The following is an 18,545-nucleotide window of genomic DNA, read 5'->3' as shown; positions in this document are numbered from 1 at the left end:
TCTTACTACATTATATACCTCCAAAGTAATACACATTATCCCATTTTGTATGCACATACAAGTTATTACACATTGTTATATTGTACTAAATATAGGTTTGGTACAATGTATCAAGGGTAGTGTAAAATAAAGTGTTACCCTCATGTTTAGTGTCCTTGTCTTTTTTTATATGTACTATAGTTCAGTGTCTGTAAATGTCATTGTCTTCTCATCCCCTTTAAACATGTTTTGTACTTTTAGCTCTTTTTATAAAAGCCCATCTAGGGACAGTGCTGAAAATGAGCTTCTGCTTTATTAAAACTGATTGTGATTTTATAACCAGGGATGCAAATGTTTGTAAAATGCATATTTACAATATAAATGACATAAGATGGAAGAAGCTCTGTATTAATAAAATTTGACTAAAAAGAACATTTTCAGCACAAAAATGTACATTTCAAGCTGGAACAAGCTGTAATAAACAAAATAAGTCTTACAAAACGTACATGACATGAGTCTAATTCTAAATTACATTTGAAGGACAGACATTTTAATATGTATAATACAGTAATACAAAAACATGAAAAACAGTAATATCCAACAACAACAACTCAAAAGTAAAGGAATGTAGTGTAACTCTTTCACATTGGCAACATTTGTTTAGACGTACTATGTAATACAAACATTTTACACACCTTTAGAGTAAACACAGCAAAGGTGTGGAACAGCCTTCGAGAGGACGTAACCCTGACAATGTTTAAGTCCAGGCCGACACGGCACCTATTTACTGCAGCCTGTGGCAATTGATGGTATTTTAAGGAATTTTAATATATACTTATTTTTTTTATGTAATGTTATTTTTGTTTTTAATGCTTTTTATTCCATTTTTTATCGTGTTTGTTTGTCTGGTGTTGCTGTGAGGCACATTGAGTTGTCATATACATGAAATGTGCCATACAAATAAACTTGCCTTGCCTAAACCATGTCTTAATACGAAAAACACACACAACTTAAATGCATTACCCTATATACTTTATATTATACTGTAATTATTAAACAAATTCAATTTACAGATGACCCCGAGTACCACCAGCTGTACATGTACTACAGGTTGAGAAATGTTATGTTGGAAGGGGCAGCTGAGTTGAAAACAACAAACATGAAGGATAAAGAAATAATGTTGGCGTTGAAATTGACTATACACAAAATTGTAAAATTTGAACCTTGAACATTTACATATTATTTGCATTGCTCAAACACTTCTCTTTTTTGGTAAGCAAACCAGGAACTGTCTACAGAGAGAGATAGTGATTCAAAGGAGGAGCTTAAAGATGATGTGTTGGAAAATTCAGAGCCAGCCACACGTACGCACCTTTATGATCTCAGATCCAAGACTTTGAACAGGTACGCAGGTAGGCATTTTATGCATATTACAATTTCTCTGAGAGCTCTTGAGGACTTCATCATGGGTATTTTCTTGTACTTAAATTTGCAGAGGAAAGACAGCAGTTTATATCAGATAGTTGGACAATATTGGATTTTCTTAAGTAGCCTATTGTTTATTGAATCCATCACTGACTATTTTCTGACAGCTTTAGGTCCTATTTTGGTCCGGTTTTGTAAAACACTATTGGGGAACTTAATATTTTATAATTTTATATGCATAGTGTGACCACCTGTTCCTTTTTTGTTTGCACTTCACAGCCATTTGGACCTTTGTCCCCCGTCCCACCTGTAAAGATTTGCAAATTTGACAAATAATCCTCCAGTGTTTCCGACTTTTCTGAGTCATTAAAGAATTGTGCCAAAATGAAGGCTTTAAATGTCACTGAAAATCATTACAGTTGTTTCAAGTCGGCATTAAATCTACAATTCTTGATGCTTATGGCATGAATTCATTGTTTGGTATTTTTGGAAGTATGGTACATGGATTTTCATTATTTTACTCCTTTCCTCTGCTCAATAGATTAATGCATTTAAGGCATTCATTTTGCATAAAATACTTTCCGGATTAGAATATTGTGTATTGTGATCTTCGTGTAATCTAAGTTTGAATTTTCACATGTCCCTCGATGTCCCACTGCATCACATGACCTGTCCCACTTTCACTGCTGTTCATTTCATTTTTATGATTTAAAAACATTTCATATCTTTTTATACCTATCTTGTCCCGTTGTGTTCGCGGGGACTGTTTATCCATTGACCTGTAGCCACTGTATCCTCTTTTCTCTATTCGCTCTTGCATCCAAACTCTTGGACAATCGACATAAAGGTTAAGGCAGCTGTATATATGGCAGAACACTGTGCTCCATTGTGTGTTCACGTCTCTTCCCACTCTTCACTCAGTCAGAACTAAGCCTCGTATAAAGAGAAAGAATTACAAATAAATGAAAGAAAAGTAGCTTTGTTTCGACTGTGTTCAGTTATTATGTGGGAGTGATCCAGGCTAAGTGACATTAAAGTTAATATGTGTCAAAGATGACATTTCAGCTCTGCACATTGTTATCTTCAACACTTGCCCGATAGATACTGATAACAACAATGTAATCAATGTCTTTGGTAATCCAGAAATAATGGATCAGTGTAAGGCAGAGCAGGCTATATGATATAATCTTGTGCCAATAAAGGATATTTTTTTATGATTCAGCATATTTCAGATGCCCAACCTACAGTAATCATCAAGTAAATCATGTTTTTTTTTCATATGTGTGATCATTTGTTCATTTCTGTTTTAAATGAACTGTTCTTTTGTGGCAGGGACTGAAGCTGAAGCACCAGCATGAAGCTAAAAGAATGCCAAAAGAAGACATTTGTCATCCTTATTCTGCTGCTCACAACGGTTTTCATCTTTTCTCTCTGTAACACTAAGGTAAAGACAACACAAAACAAAGAGGCAAAGAGAAATCTTAAGTGGTTCACACAGGTCAATATGCAGTATATGGTTATTTTACAGTATTGGGTATTGGTCATCGGCCAATAAAATGCCGATATATTTATTCATGCATTTAGTGAGTTGCCGCTGAGCTGTACTGGAGGAATAATAACATGAGACTAGAGGAATAATCACATGAGACTCGAGGAATAATCACATGAGACTAGAGGAATAATCAAGTGAGACTAGAGGAATAATCACGTGAGACTAGAGGAATAATCACATGAGACTAGAGGAATAATCACGTGAGACTAGAGGAATAATAACATGAGACTAGAGGAATAATCACCTGAGACTAGAGGAATAATGACGTGAGACTAGAGGAATAATCACATGAGACTAGAGGAATAATCACATGAGACTCGAGGAATAATCACATGAGACTCGCGGGAATAATCACATGAGACTAGAGGAATAATCACATGAGACTAGAGGAATAATCACATGAGACTCGAGGAATTATCACATGAGACTCGAGGAATAATCACATGAGACTAGAGGAATAATCACATGAGACTCGAGGAATTATCACATGAGACTAGAGGAATACACTGCGTTCCAAATTATTATGCAAATTGGATTTTTGTGTCAAAAAGGTAAAAAAAAAAGCAATAATAATGAAACTCATGGATGGTATCGTGTCTTGGGGCTCTATGAATCACTGACATAAATCTCAGAGACCTGGGATGATTAGTTGTCGGGTTAAGCCCAGTTAAGGGAAAAACTACTGAAAAAGGGTGTTCCACATTATTATGCAGATCATCATTTTCAAGCAATATGGTAAAGAAAAAAGGTCTGTCTGCTGATGAAAAGTGTGACATAGTTGAATGCCTTGGTCTAGGTATGAAAACCTTCGATATTTCATGAAAGATTAAGTGTAATCATCGTACTGATAAGAGATTTGTGGATGATTCAGAGCACACTCCGTTTTGTGCCGATAAAGGCACAATATGGACGGTTTCTGCCAGACAAACACATCAGATTAAGAGAACAGATGCTACAAAGCAGCAGACAGGTATTTGAAGCTGCTGGTGCCTCTGGAGTCTCCCAAACATCAAGGTGTAGGACCCTCCAGAGGCCGCAGTTGTGCATAAACCTTACTAAACTGTTAATTGAAGCTGATGAACAGAAACGGCTGCAGTGGCTCAGAAATACATGAGGACTCATTTTCAAACAGTCTTGTTCACTGATGAGGCCGTGTGACCCTGGATGGTTAACTCAATGGAGTAGTGAATGGTTGGTGAATGACCACAATGTCCCAACAAGGCTGTGACGTCAGTAAGGAGGGGGCGGAGTCATGTTTTGGGCCAGAATCATGGTGAGAGAGCTGGTCGGCCCCATTAGGCCCTTTTAGGCTCCCTGAAGGTGTGAAAATGACCTTTGAAAAATATGTGGAGTTTCTGACTGACCACTGTCTTCTATGCTACAAAAAGAAGAGCTGTGCTTTCCCGAACAAAATCCTCTTCATGCATGACAACGCACCATGTCCTACTGTAAAGAAAACCTCTGCATCACTGGCTGCTTTGGGCATAAAAGGAGAGAAACTCATGATGTGGACCCCCTCCTCCCCTGACTTCAACTCTATTGAGAACCTTTGGAGCCTCAACAAAAAAAACTTATATGACGGTGGGAGGCAGCTTTCATCCAAACGGCAGCTCTGGGAGGCTATTCTGACATCCTGCAAAGAAATCCAAGCAGAAACTGTCCAAAAACTTACAATTTTAATGGATTTAAGAATTTTGAAGCTGCGATCACACAAGGGCTCCTATGTTAAAATATAACTTGACCTGTTAATATTTTTTTGATTGAAATAGCTTTTGATTTCAGTAAGTATGACCTCCTAATGCTACAAATTCAACAAATGACCATTTTCAGTTAATTACAAGCTTTAAAATGTACTGAAACGATGAGTTGCATAATAACTTGGAACAGTGGATTTTGAGGTTTTTACTATATTTATTTTTGAAAAAAATACTGTTATCACTAGGAAATTTTTTCCACCACATTTAAATGATCCTCTACCAGTTAAAGACTTAAAAATTATGCTGACTCTCATTTGAGTTGACAATTTAGAAAATCAGAGAAAAATGTCATTTGCATAATAATTTGGAACGCAGTGTAATCACATGAGACTAGAGGAATAATCACATGAGACTAGAGGAATAATCACATGAGACTAGAGGAATAATCACATGAGACTCGAGGAATTATCACATGAGACTAGAGGAATTATCACATGAGACTAGAGGAATAATCACATGAGACTCGAGGAATTATCACATGAGACTAGAGGAATAATCACATGAGACTCGAGGAATTATCACATGAGACTAGAGGAATTATCACATGAGACTAGAGGAATAATCACATGAGACTCGAGGAATTATCACATGAGACTAGAGGAATAATCACGTGAGACTCGAGAAATAATCACATGAGAGTCAAAGAATAATAACATGAGACTAGAGGAATAATCATGTGAGACTAGAGGAATAATCACATGAGACTCGAGGAATAATCACATGAGACTAGAGGAATAATCACGTGAGACTCGAGGAATAATCACGTGAGACTCGAGGAATAATCACGTGAGACTCGAGGAATAATCACATGAGACTAGAGGAATTATCACATGAGACTCGAGGAATTATCACATGAGACTAGAGGAATAATCACATGAGACTCGAGGAATTATCACATGAGACTCGAGGAATAATCACCTGAGACTAGAGGAATAATCACATGAGACTAGAGGAATTATCACATGAGACTCGAGGAATAATCACATGAGACTCGAGGAATTATCACATGAGACTCGAGGAATAATCACATGAGACTAGAGGAATAATCACATGAGACTAGAGGAATAATCACGTGAGACCAGAGGAATAATCACGAGTGTCTCGGAGTAGAGTCGCTGCTCCTTCACGTCGAAAGGAGCCAGCTGAGGTGGCTCGGGCATCTGTTTCAGATGCCTCCTGGTCGCCTCCCGCGGGAGGTGTTCCAGGCATGTCCTAGTGGGACAAGGCCTCGTGGAAGGCCCAGGACACGGTGGTGGGACTATGTCTCCGAGCTGGCCTGGTGTCGCCTCAGGGTCCCCCCAGACCAGCTGGAGGAGGTGTGTGTGGACCGGGAAGTTTGGGCATCTCTGCTGAGACTGCTGAGACTGCTGCCCCCGCGACCCGGCCCCGGATAAAGCGGAAGAAAATGGATGGATGGATAGATGAAAAAAAAAAAAACAGACAACGCCACCTTGATTTAGGCAGAGGCAGAAATGATATTTAAGTTAACAGTATAATTTATTTCATTGCTCACCATAGCTTAATTTCTCGTTGTTTCACGATAAACAATTATTTAAAAGCAAAACATAAGATATGTCATAGTACATCAAACTCCATATTTTGAAATCCATTTGTCCACGATGTTGCTTGGAAGAATTATACACATTTATGGACATGGCAAGACAGCAGGATGCAGACTGACCACGGAAAACCCCATTTTCTGTGGATGGATGTTTTAAGTTAGCCAAGTGCAACTGTAACTTCATCCACACACTGTTTTTAGAGAACATAACAAACCGCCTCAAAATACACAACCGGACTGATTAGCGACTTCATTTCGGCCCGGGTAGCAATGACGCCTTCGACGGCAGCCACTACCAGAAAATGGATTAAAACAGCGAAAAATACTTAACATTTTTCGCTGTTTTAATTAATTTTCTTAATATATTTGCAATAAGACTGTACGCAGTATTACACTCTCATAGCAGAGTGTGAAAGTACTGAAGACAAAAATATGCAAAGCTTGCTGCAGCTCACAGTCCAGACACACAGGCATTGTCTTAAAGGTCCTATATCATGCAAAATCGACTTTTTAGAGCTTTTAGCCATGTTGTTTTGCTATTTCCTTATCAAAAACACCCCCAGAGTGGTTTGCGGCTTCATTCACGCAGCTCTCAGCAATCCTCCTGAATCCTGCTCTCTGAGCAGCTGCTCCGCTCTCTCCTGGTGAACGACTGACCTGTTCAGTTGTGTCGTAACAGCGGAACGGAAGTGTTCGACGTGTGTGATGCAATGTCTTACAGCCTGATTTTAATTTGTAAAATAGCCTTTTCATTATTTCTCTCGTAAGAGAGAAACAAAGAGAAAAAAAAGTGAAGGAAAAAAAAAAAAAAAGGATGTGCCCGAGGTGCTTCCAGGTCTGCAGCTGTGAAGATGCTCATTATATCCTATTCTGGACACACCTGTTCTTTATTCTTACCTAACGATAATGTCACGGACGGAGAAAAAGAAGCGCATTTGGCTACGAGGACTTTATTCAACCTTTTTCAAGCAGAGGCCATTCTCATCAGAAGTGTTTTTTTTCTCCGGGATTCAGCGACTATCACCAAAATATTGTTTTTCTGTGACTGTCTCTGATGGATGTTTGGTGAACCTTCGCCAGAACCAAAGTGGATTAACTTTTATAACCAACGCAAGTCCCATAATGTAAACAGCGATGGACCAGAGCGGTGAGTCAAGCATGTGTGTTAGCATATTAGCTTGTGTGTTAGCCATTTATGAAGCTGTGTTGCAGATGTCAACTCCGTATAACTGCATTGTGAAGTATCTTCACTTATTGTTGTTTATTTATAATACGGTAAAGTTGTATGTGCAGAGAGAGGGGGCGGAGTTAACTGAATCGAAGCGTTTTGTCTTCCGGGTTTGAAAAATACCTCCAGAAAACACTTATATTTATCACAAAAATGAGTGCTCCATAATGGTAGAGGTACAATATATCATATACATGCCTATACTTAACTTTGGAATGGCTAAAATAGCATGATATAGATCCTTTAACGGACACATGAGGTGTATACACTCTTGCACGAGTTGACCACCTCCATATGAGGTAAATGATGTTAAGCTCTCACGGGAAGGCGCTGTGGACTCCTAGGACAAAGCAACATCGACCAATCATTTGTTTTATACTTTATGAAGTAACTTGACTTTTAATTAAATCTGTCAGACTTGTATTTATCTCATAGTGATTTTTTTGCTGAGTATTTTACAAGAATCAACGAGGTGATCAAAGGATCGGGTCTTATTAAGGTGGTCCCATAGGACCTGGGGGCTAATTGGCCCATTAGTGGGAACTTATTAAAAGGAGTAAAAAGAGGTTATGCTGTTAACATAGGTAATGCCAACCAGATAACAACAAGACAAGAACTATGTTGTGAGCAGTAGGTATACCTTGCCTGGCCTGCCAAACTACATGCTTTTTCATAGATATTTCAAAGACATATAGTCTGGGAGCGAGCATGATCTCAATGATTTCCCGGTGGGCGTGATTGACAGACGGCATCAACTAATCAGAGCAACGCTAGATACGTCGCAGCAACAAGCGACAGGAAGCCTTTCCAAAAACGTCCTTATTTACGAGGAACGCTTCAAACGCTGTTTCTTGCTCCGGTTTTAGGGATTACGTTTTTTTAGATGATTTAAAACAGACGAAAGAGCAGAAGAAAACATTGTGTGTGTGTGTGTGTGTGTGTGTGTGTGTGTGTGTGTGTGTGTGTGTGTGTGTGTGTGTGTGTGTGTGTGTGTGTGTGTGTGTGTGTGTGTGTGTGTGTGTGTGTGTGTACGTGAGTGCGTGCGTGCGTGTGTGCGTGCGTGTGTGCGTGCATGCGTGCATGTGGTAACAAATAGCAAAATAATACACAAAATGGCTTACAAAACAGCCAATAGTCCATCACATTTGTCTCTGACCTAGTGAAGTGCTCCTGCTCTGTTGTGTTCTCATTCTTTTTTCTTTCTTCTTCTTCTGAATACAGGCCCATAACTTAATTTGGTATAAAACAGTTTCTGCATGCTTTACGACGTTACCAAACCCTGAGAACTCCAACGCCTCCATCAGATCCACATGGCCTGATGTCCAGCAGTGCAGTTACTTGTACCTCTCTCCCAAAAACGCAAACGAAGAACCCAGACTTTTGGACTCTATAACATGGCCTGACACTACACCTTTATCCAAACCATTTTCACTGAATCTGGTGACTAGCGGAGCCAAAAGTTCATTCACCATTGTGCCTCGTAGTGGAGGTTGGCGAGTTGGGGATGAGCTCACTGTGAGGATCCAGTTGAGAGATTACAATGGAAACCCAAAGAAGAGCGGAGGGGACTTTCTCATCTCCAGACTCCACAACCGGGAGCTGGGGGCAGGTGTGGTGGGGCAGGTGCAGGACCACCTCAATGGGACGTTCACCGCGGTGTTTCCTCTGCTGTGGAACGGGAAGGCAGACGTAGAGGTGAGAGTGATTCACTATCAGGAACTGGAGGGCAATTAAAGTTTTGCAGCATGTCTTGTACTGTATAATAATAATTCAGCCTCCTGACAGGAGTGATGGGCAAAATGAAGCCCCATGAATGGGATTTCAAAACTCACAGTGGGAGCAAATAGTGCAGAGCAGAAGCCTTGTTCTACACAGTCATCAGCTTATGGTTTGATTGCTTTAATACATTACGTTTTTCGACGCCTTAAGTGAAATAAGATCTGGGCAAACGTCTAGAGGTTGTGAGAACATACTTTTAAAGTTTTAGGCTCACATAATCCTTTGAGTTCATAATTTCCATAAACCAAGGTGCCTAACTACCTGTCAGTAGGCTGAATCACCCACTGCTGTGCCATGTGTAAGCAACAATGTCTTCAACCTAAGTGATTACTTTACAGGTGATGCTGGTGCAGACGAGTGAGTCCATCACAGTATTAAAGCGTCTGACAGAGGAGCAGCCTGACAGGATCTTCTTTAGCAGTGACTTCAGATTCGGAAACATCATCAAGCAAAGCATTTGTAACGTGTGTCTGGATCCAGACAGGGCTCCTCTATGTAACTTCACTGACCTGAACACTGGGGAGCAGTGGTTCTGCTACAAACCCAGTGGACTAGACTGTAACACCCGAGTCAGCCACATTAAAGGTGGCTTCAACCAGAAAATCAGCAGGCAAGAAGCGTCTCTCTTCCAAAAGTATGATTCACTTTTTTTCTGTGTGTTTAATGTGCCATAGGTGTTGGCACAAAAACGTGTATGTAGAGTCAAGAGGTGGTTGTTGTTATTTATGTTTTAAAGGTATTATGAATTACTTTACAAGAAGTTGGAAGAAGTGCCAAAGCATGAAAATACAACTGAACAAAAGGAATAACATAGGTTTGCTGCAGTTGAGGACCCTCTGGCCAATGGACAGGAGGAGATTCTACCAATAGCCAACAACAACCAATTCAAATAGCCCAAGGCATTCCCCAAAGCCAAGGGCAGAGCAGACACTCTAAGAGACCACACCCAGCTGCCATGGTAGCTACCAAGTTTTAAGCGCAGATGAATTCTGTGTATTGTTGATGTGGAGGTGTGCATATGAATAATTAGCTGCATAAGTGACTCATGCAACAGATGGATGCAATCATTTTGTTAGGGCTGTTCCACACCGCAAACCGTCCTAAAGCTTGATCTTTGGATCACGGTCTAAAGCTTGATCTTTGGATCAAGCTTTAGACCGTGCTCTAAATAGTTCAGCTGGAAAGTTTACAGCGAGTATGTCATTCGTCATCAGTACAATTGGTACGCTTGGCTGTCCTCAACATCACGTGCCCCTGGATTGGCAGACCGGGGTGGTGGTCCCTCTCTTTAAGAAGGGGTATCGGAGGGTGTGCTCCAATTACAGATGGATCACACTCCTCAGACACCCTGGTGAGGTCTACTCCAGGGTGCTGGAGAGGAGGATCCGGCCGATAGTCGAACCTCAGATCCAGGAGGAACAATGCGGTCCTGGTCGTGGCACACTGGACCAGCTCTATACCCTTCATTGGGTGCTCGAGGGTTCGTGGAAGTTCGCCCAACCAGTCCACATGTGTTTTGTGGATCAGGAGAAAGCGTTCGACCGTGTCCCTTGTGGTGAGCTGTGGGGGGTGCTCCGGGAGTATGGGGCTCTGCTAAGGGCTGTCCGTTCCCTGTATGACCGCAGCAGGAGCTTGGTTCGCATTGCCGGCAATAAGTCTGACCTGGCTAAGGGCTGCCTTTTGTCACCCGTTCTGTTCATTACCTTAATGGACAGAATTTCTAGGCGCAGCCAGGGGCCGGAGGGTGTCCGGTTTGGGAGCCTCAGGATCTCATCTCTGCTGTTTGCAGATGATGTTGTTCTGTTGGCTTCAACGAACCAGGACCTTCAGCACACTCTGGGGCGGTTTGTAGCTGAGTGTGTAGCGGCCGGGATGAGGATCAGCACCCCCAATTCCGAGGCCATGGTTCTCCACCGGAAAAAGGTGGCTTCCCCTCTTCAGGTCGGTGGGAAGTCCTTGCCTCAAGTGAAGGAGTTCAAGTATCTCGGGATCTTGTTCACGAGTGAGGGACGGATGGAGCGTGAGATCGACAGACGGATCGGTGCGGCGTCAGCAGTGATGCGGTCGCTGCATCGGTCTGTCGTGGTGAAGAGGGAGCTGAGTCGGGGGGGAAAGCTCTCGATTTACCGATCGATCTACGTTCCCACCCTCACCTATGGTCATGAGATTTGGGTAATGACCGAAAGGACAAGATCGCGAATACAAGCGAAATGAGTTTTCTTCGCAGGGTGGCTGGGCGCACCCTTCAAGATCGGGTGAGGAGCTCAGTTACCCGTCGAAAGGAGCCAGCTGAGGTGGCTAGGGCATCTGTTTCGGATGCCTCCTGGTCGCCTCCCTCGGGAGGTGTTCCAGGCATGTCCTATTAGGATGAGGCCTCGTGGAAGACAGTAATATTTATCTATCAAATGAATTATTCAGATTTTATTTGGCCAAGATAGAGTCCAAACTGCGAGGTTTAACAAGCGTATTGACCAGTTGAACACTCGTGGGCGGCACGGTAGTTCAGCGGTTAGTGCTCTTGCTTCACGTTCCCGTTCCGGGTTCGATTCCCACCTGGAACGGGGCCTTTCTGTGTGGAGTTTGTATGTTCTCCCTGTGTCTGCGTAGGTTTCCTCCGGGCACTCCGGTTTCCCCTACCACTAAAAACATGCACAATAGGCCAGGATGAATGATGTGTGTGTGTGAGTGAATGTATGGTGGTGGTCAGAGGGTCCGTTGGCGCAGACGTGTGTAGTCGCGACAGCGCTTCTGTCAGTCTCACCCAGGGGAAACTGAAGCTACAAACGTAGCTTACCACCACTAAGTATGGAGTGAATGTACAATTGTCTCATGTAAAGCGCTTTGTGACCATGTCTGTGAAAGGCGCTGTTCGTGCTAGCCCAGTGCAGTTTCCCCCCAACCATAGATATAATAATTGACTTGAGCATTGAGTTGCCTTGTGGACGAAATTTGCGTAGTAAATAAAGTTGCCTTACCTTGCCTAATTAGAGATGAGTGGGTCCCATTCAGCCCCATTTATTGCACAGGTCCCAAGTCCTGTGTGAAAAATGCTTCTCCACCACAAGTACTCCACACTTTAATGCACTAGGTCTCGGAGCTGCAAGATAGTGTGCTCCTACTCAGCGCAAAATGCTATGCTATAGTCTGCGTTTTGAAACACAGGATCGGGCCCTTGTCTTTGTGGGCCAAAGACAATAATCTCAGTTTTATCTATATTTAATGGGAGGAAATTGTTTTGGATCCACAGACTAATGGCAAGGCAAGGCAACTTTATTTATACCGCGCATTTCGTACACAAAGAAATTCAATGCGCCTAATCTGTTTGATACAAGGACACACTGTATCTACAGGCCCATGTTCACCCGCTGTCAATGAAACATAGATCAGAGTATCGGCTCCGTGATTGTGATAGGACATGTTGTTACTGGATATTGATTGACCTAATGGAAACATGTACAGGTTGAACAAGAGGGACCCCAGAATTGACCCCTGCGGAACCCCACATGTCAATGCTATTTGGTCTGAGACACAGTTTCCCATTGCGACATAGTAAGTTTGGTTCTCAAGGTACTGCTTTCCGTCTACATCTATGTACAACGTTGAACAAGAATGAGGTTCATGGGAGAACGCCACTGAGGAAGCTATTTCTGTCTTAAAAAAACATTGCTGCACATTTGAAGTTTGCGAAAGAGCACTTCGATGCTCCACAGCACTACTGGCAAAATATTCTGTGGACGGATGAACCCAAAGTTGAATTGTTTGGAGGGAACACATAACGTCATGTGTTGAGGAAAAAATGGAACAGCACACCAACATCAGAACCCTATGCTCACTGTGAAGTCTGGTGCAGGAGAATCATGGTGTTTTGTTTGTTTTATCAGGGGCATCAACATGAAAGTCCCTATTAAGGCCATGGAAAACTCCATCAGCATTTTGCCACATGCAGGTAAACATCCATTTATTGTTTTACAGTTTGCGGGCCTGAGCGAAGCTGCTCCAATAATCATACTTCCCCCTTAATGTCCACAGAGCGCGCAAGAAATTAAACTTTATTGATCTCACAATGGAGAACAGCCCTCATAAATGCTCTCATGTTCTTTCCAGCTACATACTACTCCCTTGAAGCTGGAAACAGTGACCTATGGACTCTTGGACAAATGCACTTAAAGGGACTATACAGAGTTTAAAAATGTTAAAACTAAGTATTTTCATCCCCCTACATGTTCCAGCAATGTCCTAATGTGTAGAATGAGCTCAGACCTGTTCACCACAACTGCCTCTAAAATCCTGCACTGTCACTCAAAAAGGTGTTAATTCGGGTCCAAAGTGCCGTCATGCACGAGCTTAATATAGAAGCTGCAGTTACACGTATGACCTGAGGTGGCAGTAGTGAGTATAAAATGACTAACTTGCATCTAGCCCCTTTAACAGCCACTGTTTGCCTTATAAATAAACATTACTTACTTAATTACTTACTTACCTTAAAAGATTCTCATTCCTATGTGGCTCAAGTTGCAAGATATTAAGGGACAAACTCTCTGTTCAAACAACCTCTGAACGAAGAACAAAACTTTAAGTGGGTGATCATTCAGTTGGTCAGACTGGAACATAACCTTGAATGCTTTTTAAGTTTTGGCATAAAAATAGTTTAAATCGGCATTCTATTTTTTGCCGAGCAATCTATAACTTATATTTTAGCCCAATTTAGTATAATTTGTCATGTTGCTTGTAGTTATTCATTTGCAAAAATAACTATTTGTGTTCCGTTGGTTGTCATCATTGTAGTATTTGCTGTTTCAGTAATAATAATTGATTGATTGATTGATTGATTGATTGATTGATTGATTGATTGATTGATTGATTGATTGATTGATTGATTCATTCATTCATTCATTCATTCATTCATTCATTCATTCATTCAATCAGTGATTGATTTATTCCAAGTTCAATACGAGCGATCGCGATGTCGTCACATCCGTTGGCCGTGGTAGGCATTTTACATTTTCATATTTGATAAACATTTTAAAAAAACAAAAAACAATGTCCATAAACAGGGCATTGCTTCTCTTGCGCTGTAACAGATCTATCATTTTATAAAACCGAGTTAGAGGCCTGTATGCATCAGCTGCCTACCAAACATCCGGTGAAAATTGCGGAAGTAAACAATAACAGCGATCGCTCGTATATACATCACATATACAGTTTTTACAACATTTCAACATACATTCATATATACATACATCCATAATACTGAACATAATTAAACTTTAAAATGAGGCTGAGGAAGAATAAACTGTTAGTATCATAATTGTATTAATGTGGTGGGAGCCGATAGCCGGGTAATGTGCAACAATATGACGCCAAACTGTGGTAGTATTTAGGTTTAGCTGTTAATGTAGTATTTGACCAATAATATTGTTTTCTGATGAACAGGTGAGACAAAGAAGATGAAGCCTGGACCTTCTGGATATTATTATGGGCACCAGTGGCGACCAATAGGGGGCCCCACAGTTCACCAGTTTAACGACGCCGCAGTCATTACCGCCTGTCTCAAGGGGAAACAGCTGTATCTGTTTGGAGACTCTACCATCAGACAGTTCTACCAACACATCACAAAAACACTACCAAGTAAAACCTTCTTCTTTCACGCTCACTAATACTGGACATACTGTAAACTAAGCAGTGGGAGACAGTAAAAGGTAGTACTTACTTACTTTTGGAAAAAGAAAAGAAAATCAGTACTATTTTTGATCAGAATATATTTGTGTAGCTATACCAGGCATCCAAAGCACAGTAATAGCCTTAACTTTTTGGGAACCATCTATTAATTGTTTCCATGAGGGTTGTCACAATTTTTTGTGTCATAATTGTGAGGAAAAATATTGCAATTTTTACATCGAAAATAAGAAATAAAACAGAGAGAATTTCTCGCATCTTTTACAGTACTGTCCATATGTAATCGTCCTGCAAAAATAATGATTTTAAAATAATGTGACAGAATATTACTTCTACCAATATATCTAGAAAAAAGAAAATAGAAAGAAAATTGGTGTGAAGGTTTTCAAAATTTTGTACAAGATATTCTCTCTCTGAGTGACCTAAACAAATGAAACTATCATCTGTTTGGCATAAATACGCTGAGGCTCATGAGACAGCGTCCACCTGTAGTCTTACGCTCACAATTAACCTTATTTAACCTCGATAATTGTAAAACCAGTTAGTCTTGACATCCCTAGTTCCCAAATGATATTTCACACATCTATACATATATGTCTATGGAGTTATATTTGCTCCACCCTTACCAAGCTGTGCACACTCACAGTGGGACTGGTGTGAACGTGCACTTCATACAGTACCTGTCAAATATGTTCAAGCTTAGTAGCGTTCATTGTCTCTATTTGTGTTACTAGTGTATCCAGACACTAGGATTAGAGAAGTTGAAATCTTTCCATGTTTCAGCCGCCATCTGCAGGCCGTCATCAGAAGTATTACCGGCGTGCGGTGAAGTGTCACTTATCAGCTGTTCTTCCTTCCAAGGAGTGGCCATTCTGACGGTCCTGCCAGGTCCATCAGACTGGCCGCACACCCCCTGCTGCTTGGTGATCTCAGGGCCACAAGGGACTCTGTTATTCTGTTATTTTTCCGAGGAACAATCACATCATGGACTGGAACAAATCCAGGATCCGGAACTAAAACCCGGATCTGGTTTCACATCCAGGTCATCAGATCTGAAACCAACAAATTCAAATGCCCATAAAATAAGCCATCGAAATCTGGTAACCAACACCATCAACCGTTGGCGGCACGGTAGCACAGCGGTTAGTGCTCGTGTTTCACAGCTAGAAGGTCCAGGTTCGATTCCCACCAAGGACGGGGCCTTTCTGTGTGGAGTTTGCATGTTCTCCCCGTGTCTGCGTAGGTTTCCTCCGGGTACTCTGGTTTCCCCTACCACTAAAAACATGTACAATAGGCCAGGATGTATGAGAGTGTGTTTGAGAGTGCGCATGGGGGACGACGGATGAAAATTAGCCTAAGGCTACAATCCGGTGTGGCTTGTTCATTAACTTGTACTGTCCCTACCAAATAAACCATAAATAAATAAATAAATAAACCGTGATGAAGGAGCATTTCTCCTGTCCCACACCTGGGACACCCTTCTCAAGAGATCACGCCCCCTGTCGCCCTGAGACCACCGGGCAGCAGGGGGCGTGATGGACCTGTCAGGACCGTCAGACTAGCCTCGCCTCGGAAGAAAGAACAGCCGATAAGTGACACTTCACCGCACGCCGGTGATAATTCTGATGACGGCCTGCAGATGGCGGCTGAAACATAGAAAGGCAAAGATTTCAACATCCCTAATCCTGGTGTCTGACCCAATGGGCGAGGATCGCGCTTCTGTATGGTCCTTATGGCGGGGAGCTGACATTACTGTAATACCACCCCCTGGTGGCCAGGGGCGACTCCAAGAGACACTTGGGAGCATTGATTCTAATGGAACTTCAAACGTCCCAAAGAGTTTTTCTTTTTCTTAAAATCGCTATGACCCATAGAACGGCTTAAAAGCCTGGCTCCAAAGAGTTTTTCTTTTTCTAAAAAATGCTATGACCCATGTGACCACACTCGGGTAGGTGAAATGTTTTTAACCACACTGGCTTTTGTTTATCAGCCCGCAATTTGAAAGTATTTTCAGTACATTGACTGGCTCCAGAGCCTGTCAATCAAGCTCTGGAGCTCTGTGGAGGCTCCGCCCACTCCTCGAGTGCAGGGCTTCCCGCCTTTTTGCCTTTTTAAGGAACAGGCTGCATAGGAGGAGACAGAGCGGCCGTAAAATTTCACACAGGGACCTTTTTCAATTAATGGGGCTGAGTGGGACCCACTCGTCCTTATTATATTATATCTATGGTCTGACAAATAAACTTATACTAAAAATATGTACGTTGATTATGAAATTACAAGACAATGATGAATTTTAGAAGGTCTTCTCAAGGCTTGCCATCAACATTACAGTCCATGATCTTATGGGACTTTGTCTTTCAGATCTATTGACATTTGACAAACACAGTTCACCTCAGAGTGGTCCGTTCTTTGCTGTCGACCACACCAATGACATCATGGTGACATATCGCTGCCATGCACCTCCCATTCGCTTCTCTAAAGTTCCTGTGTCCCAGCTGCGATACGTGGCTAATGAACTGGACGGACTGACCGGTGGACCAAACACAGTGGTCGTGATAGGTGTCTGGTCTCACTTCAGCACTTTCCCCTTGGAGGTCTACTATCAACGCCTCATGACCATTCACAGGGCAGTGCAGCGGCTGCAAAACAGAGCTCCAGGGACTAAAGTCATCATCCGAACTGCAAACATGAAGGACTTGACTCTGTCTGAGAGCCTGACCAACAGTGACTGGTACTCCCTGCAGCGAGACAAAGTGCTCCGGGCTGTCTTCAAAGATTCGGGCGTTCTCCTATTGGACGCCTGGGAGATGGGACAGGCCCATTACCTTCCTCATAGCCTCCATCCCCAACCAGAAATCATCAAACTCATGTTTGACATCATTCTGTCTAACACATGCCCCAAATAAGGGAGGTGAGGTTATTATGACGTTTGTGGAGCCAAGATATAAGTCAGTGGTTTCCCCTTCATGTTTTTTTTATTTTTTTATTTTTACTTTTGTCATGTGACTGTTTGTCTATTCACTGGTTTTCTTTCCATGTCCGTTGTTTTTAAAATAAAATAAAATGCTTTCCAAACTTTGAAACAATGGTACATACTTATCAGAGTGGTGGGTTGTCCAATAGGGACAAAGTGAGTGAGATCCCAAAGACGAATCAACTTTGGGGCCTAGTAAACACAGATGGGAAAGTGAAGTCTCCTTTATGAACCCCACACAATACTTCAAGTGCAACGTGCAGCTTATAAAAATATAATTCAAAATCAGCAAATTTAAACTACGGTTGGAGATGGAAAATTAAAGGCGCTACCTGATTTTTTGTGTGAAACTGACTCTGAAAAATGACCCTGCAAGTTGTGAAACGTGCCTATTAACTTGTCCCTGTGAAGACTTGGGATGCTACAAATGTGAGAAAAGTTAGGAGTCAGTTTGGACCACTACTCACATTTTATTTCCTCTTTCATTGTTTGTATTTTTTTTTTCATCTGGTTTAGGGCTTTTAAAGAATACTGCTACTTTTGTTTCCCTGTTTGTTCTCATCTCAAGTCCATGTCACACATTTTCTAAAGACATTTTACTTTTACACTTTGTC

The 18,545-nt window shown here is 41.7% G+C and overlaps 1 protein-coding gene across 1 annotated transcript; it reads left to right on the top strand.

Annotated features, from left to right (window-relative positions):
- Positions 1–8,574: 8,574 nt before the first annotated feature.
- Positions 8,575–17,876, top strand: LOC306959933 (NXPE family member 3-like; the record flags this gene model as incomplete). The annotated part of the gene is made up of 6 exons (XM_079552188.1): positions 8,575–8,587; positions 8,752–9,197; positions 9,620–9,891; positions 13,163–13,227; positions 14,715–14,909; positions 17,319–17,876. 6 exons carry the CDS (start codon positions 8,575–8,577, stop codon positions 17,861–17,863), a joined length of 1,536 nt encoding a protein of 511 aa, XP_079408314.1. The 3' UTR covers positions 17,864–17,876.
- Between the last annotated feature and the right edge of the window lie 669 nt (positions 17,877–18,545).

The sequence above is a fragment of the Gobius niger genome, assembly GCF_951799975.1.
Source record: "Gobius niger genome assembly, chromosome: 2".
Lineage (NCBI taxonomy): Eukaryota > Metazoa > Chordata > Actinopteri > Gobiiformes > Gobiidae > Gobius > Gobius niger.
Note: the sequence above shows the minus strand (reverse complement) of the source record. Positions and strands in the feature narration are given on the sequence as shown.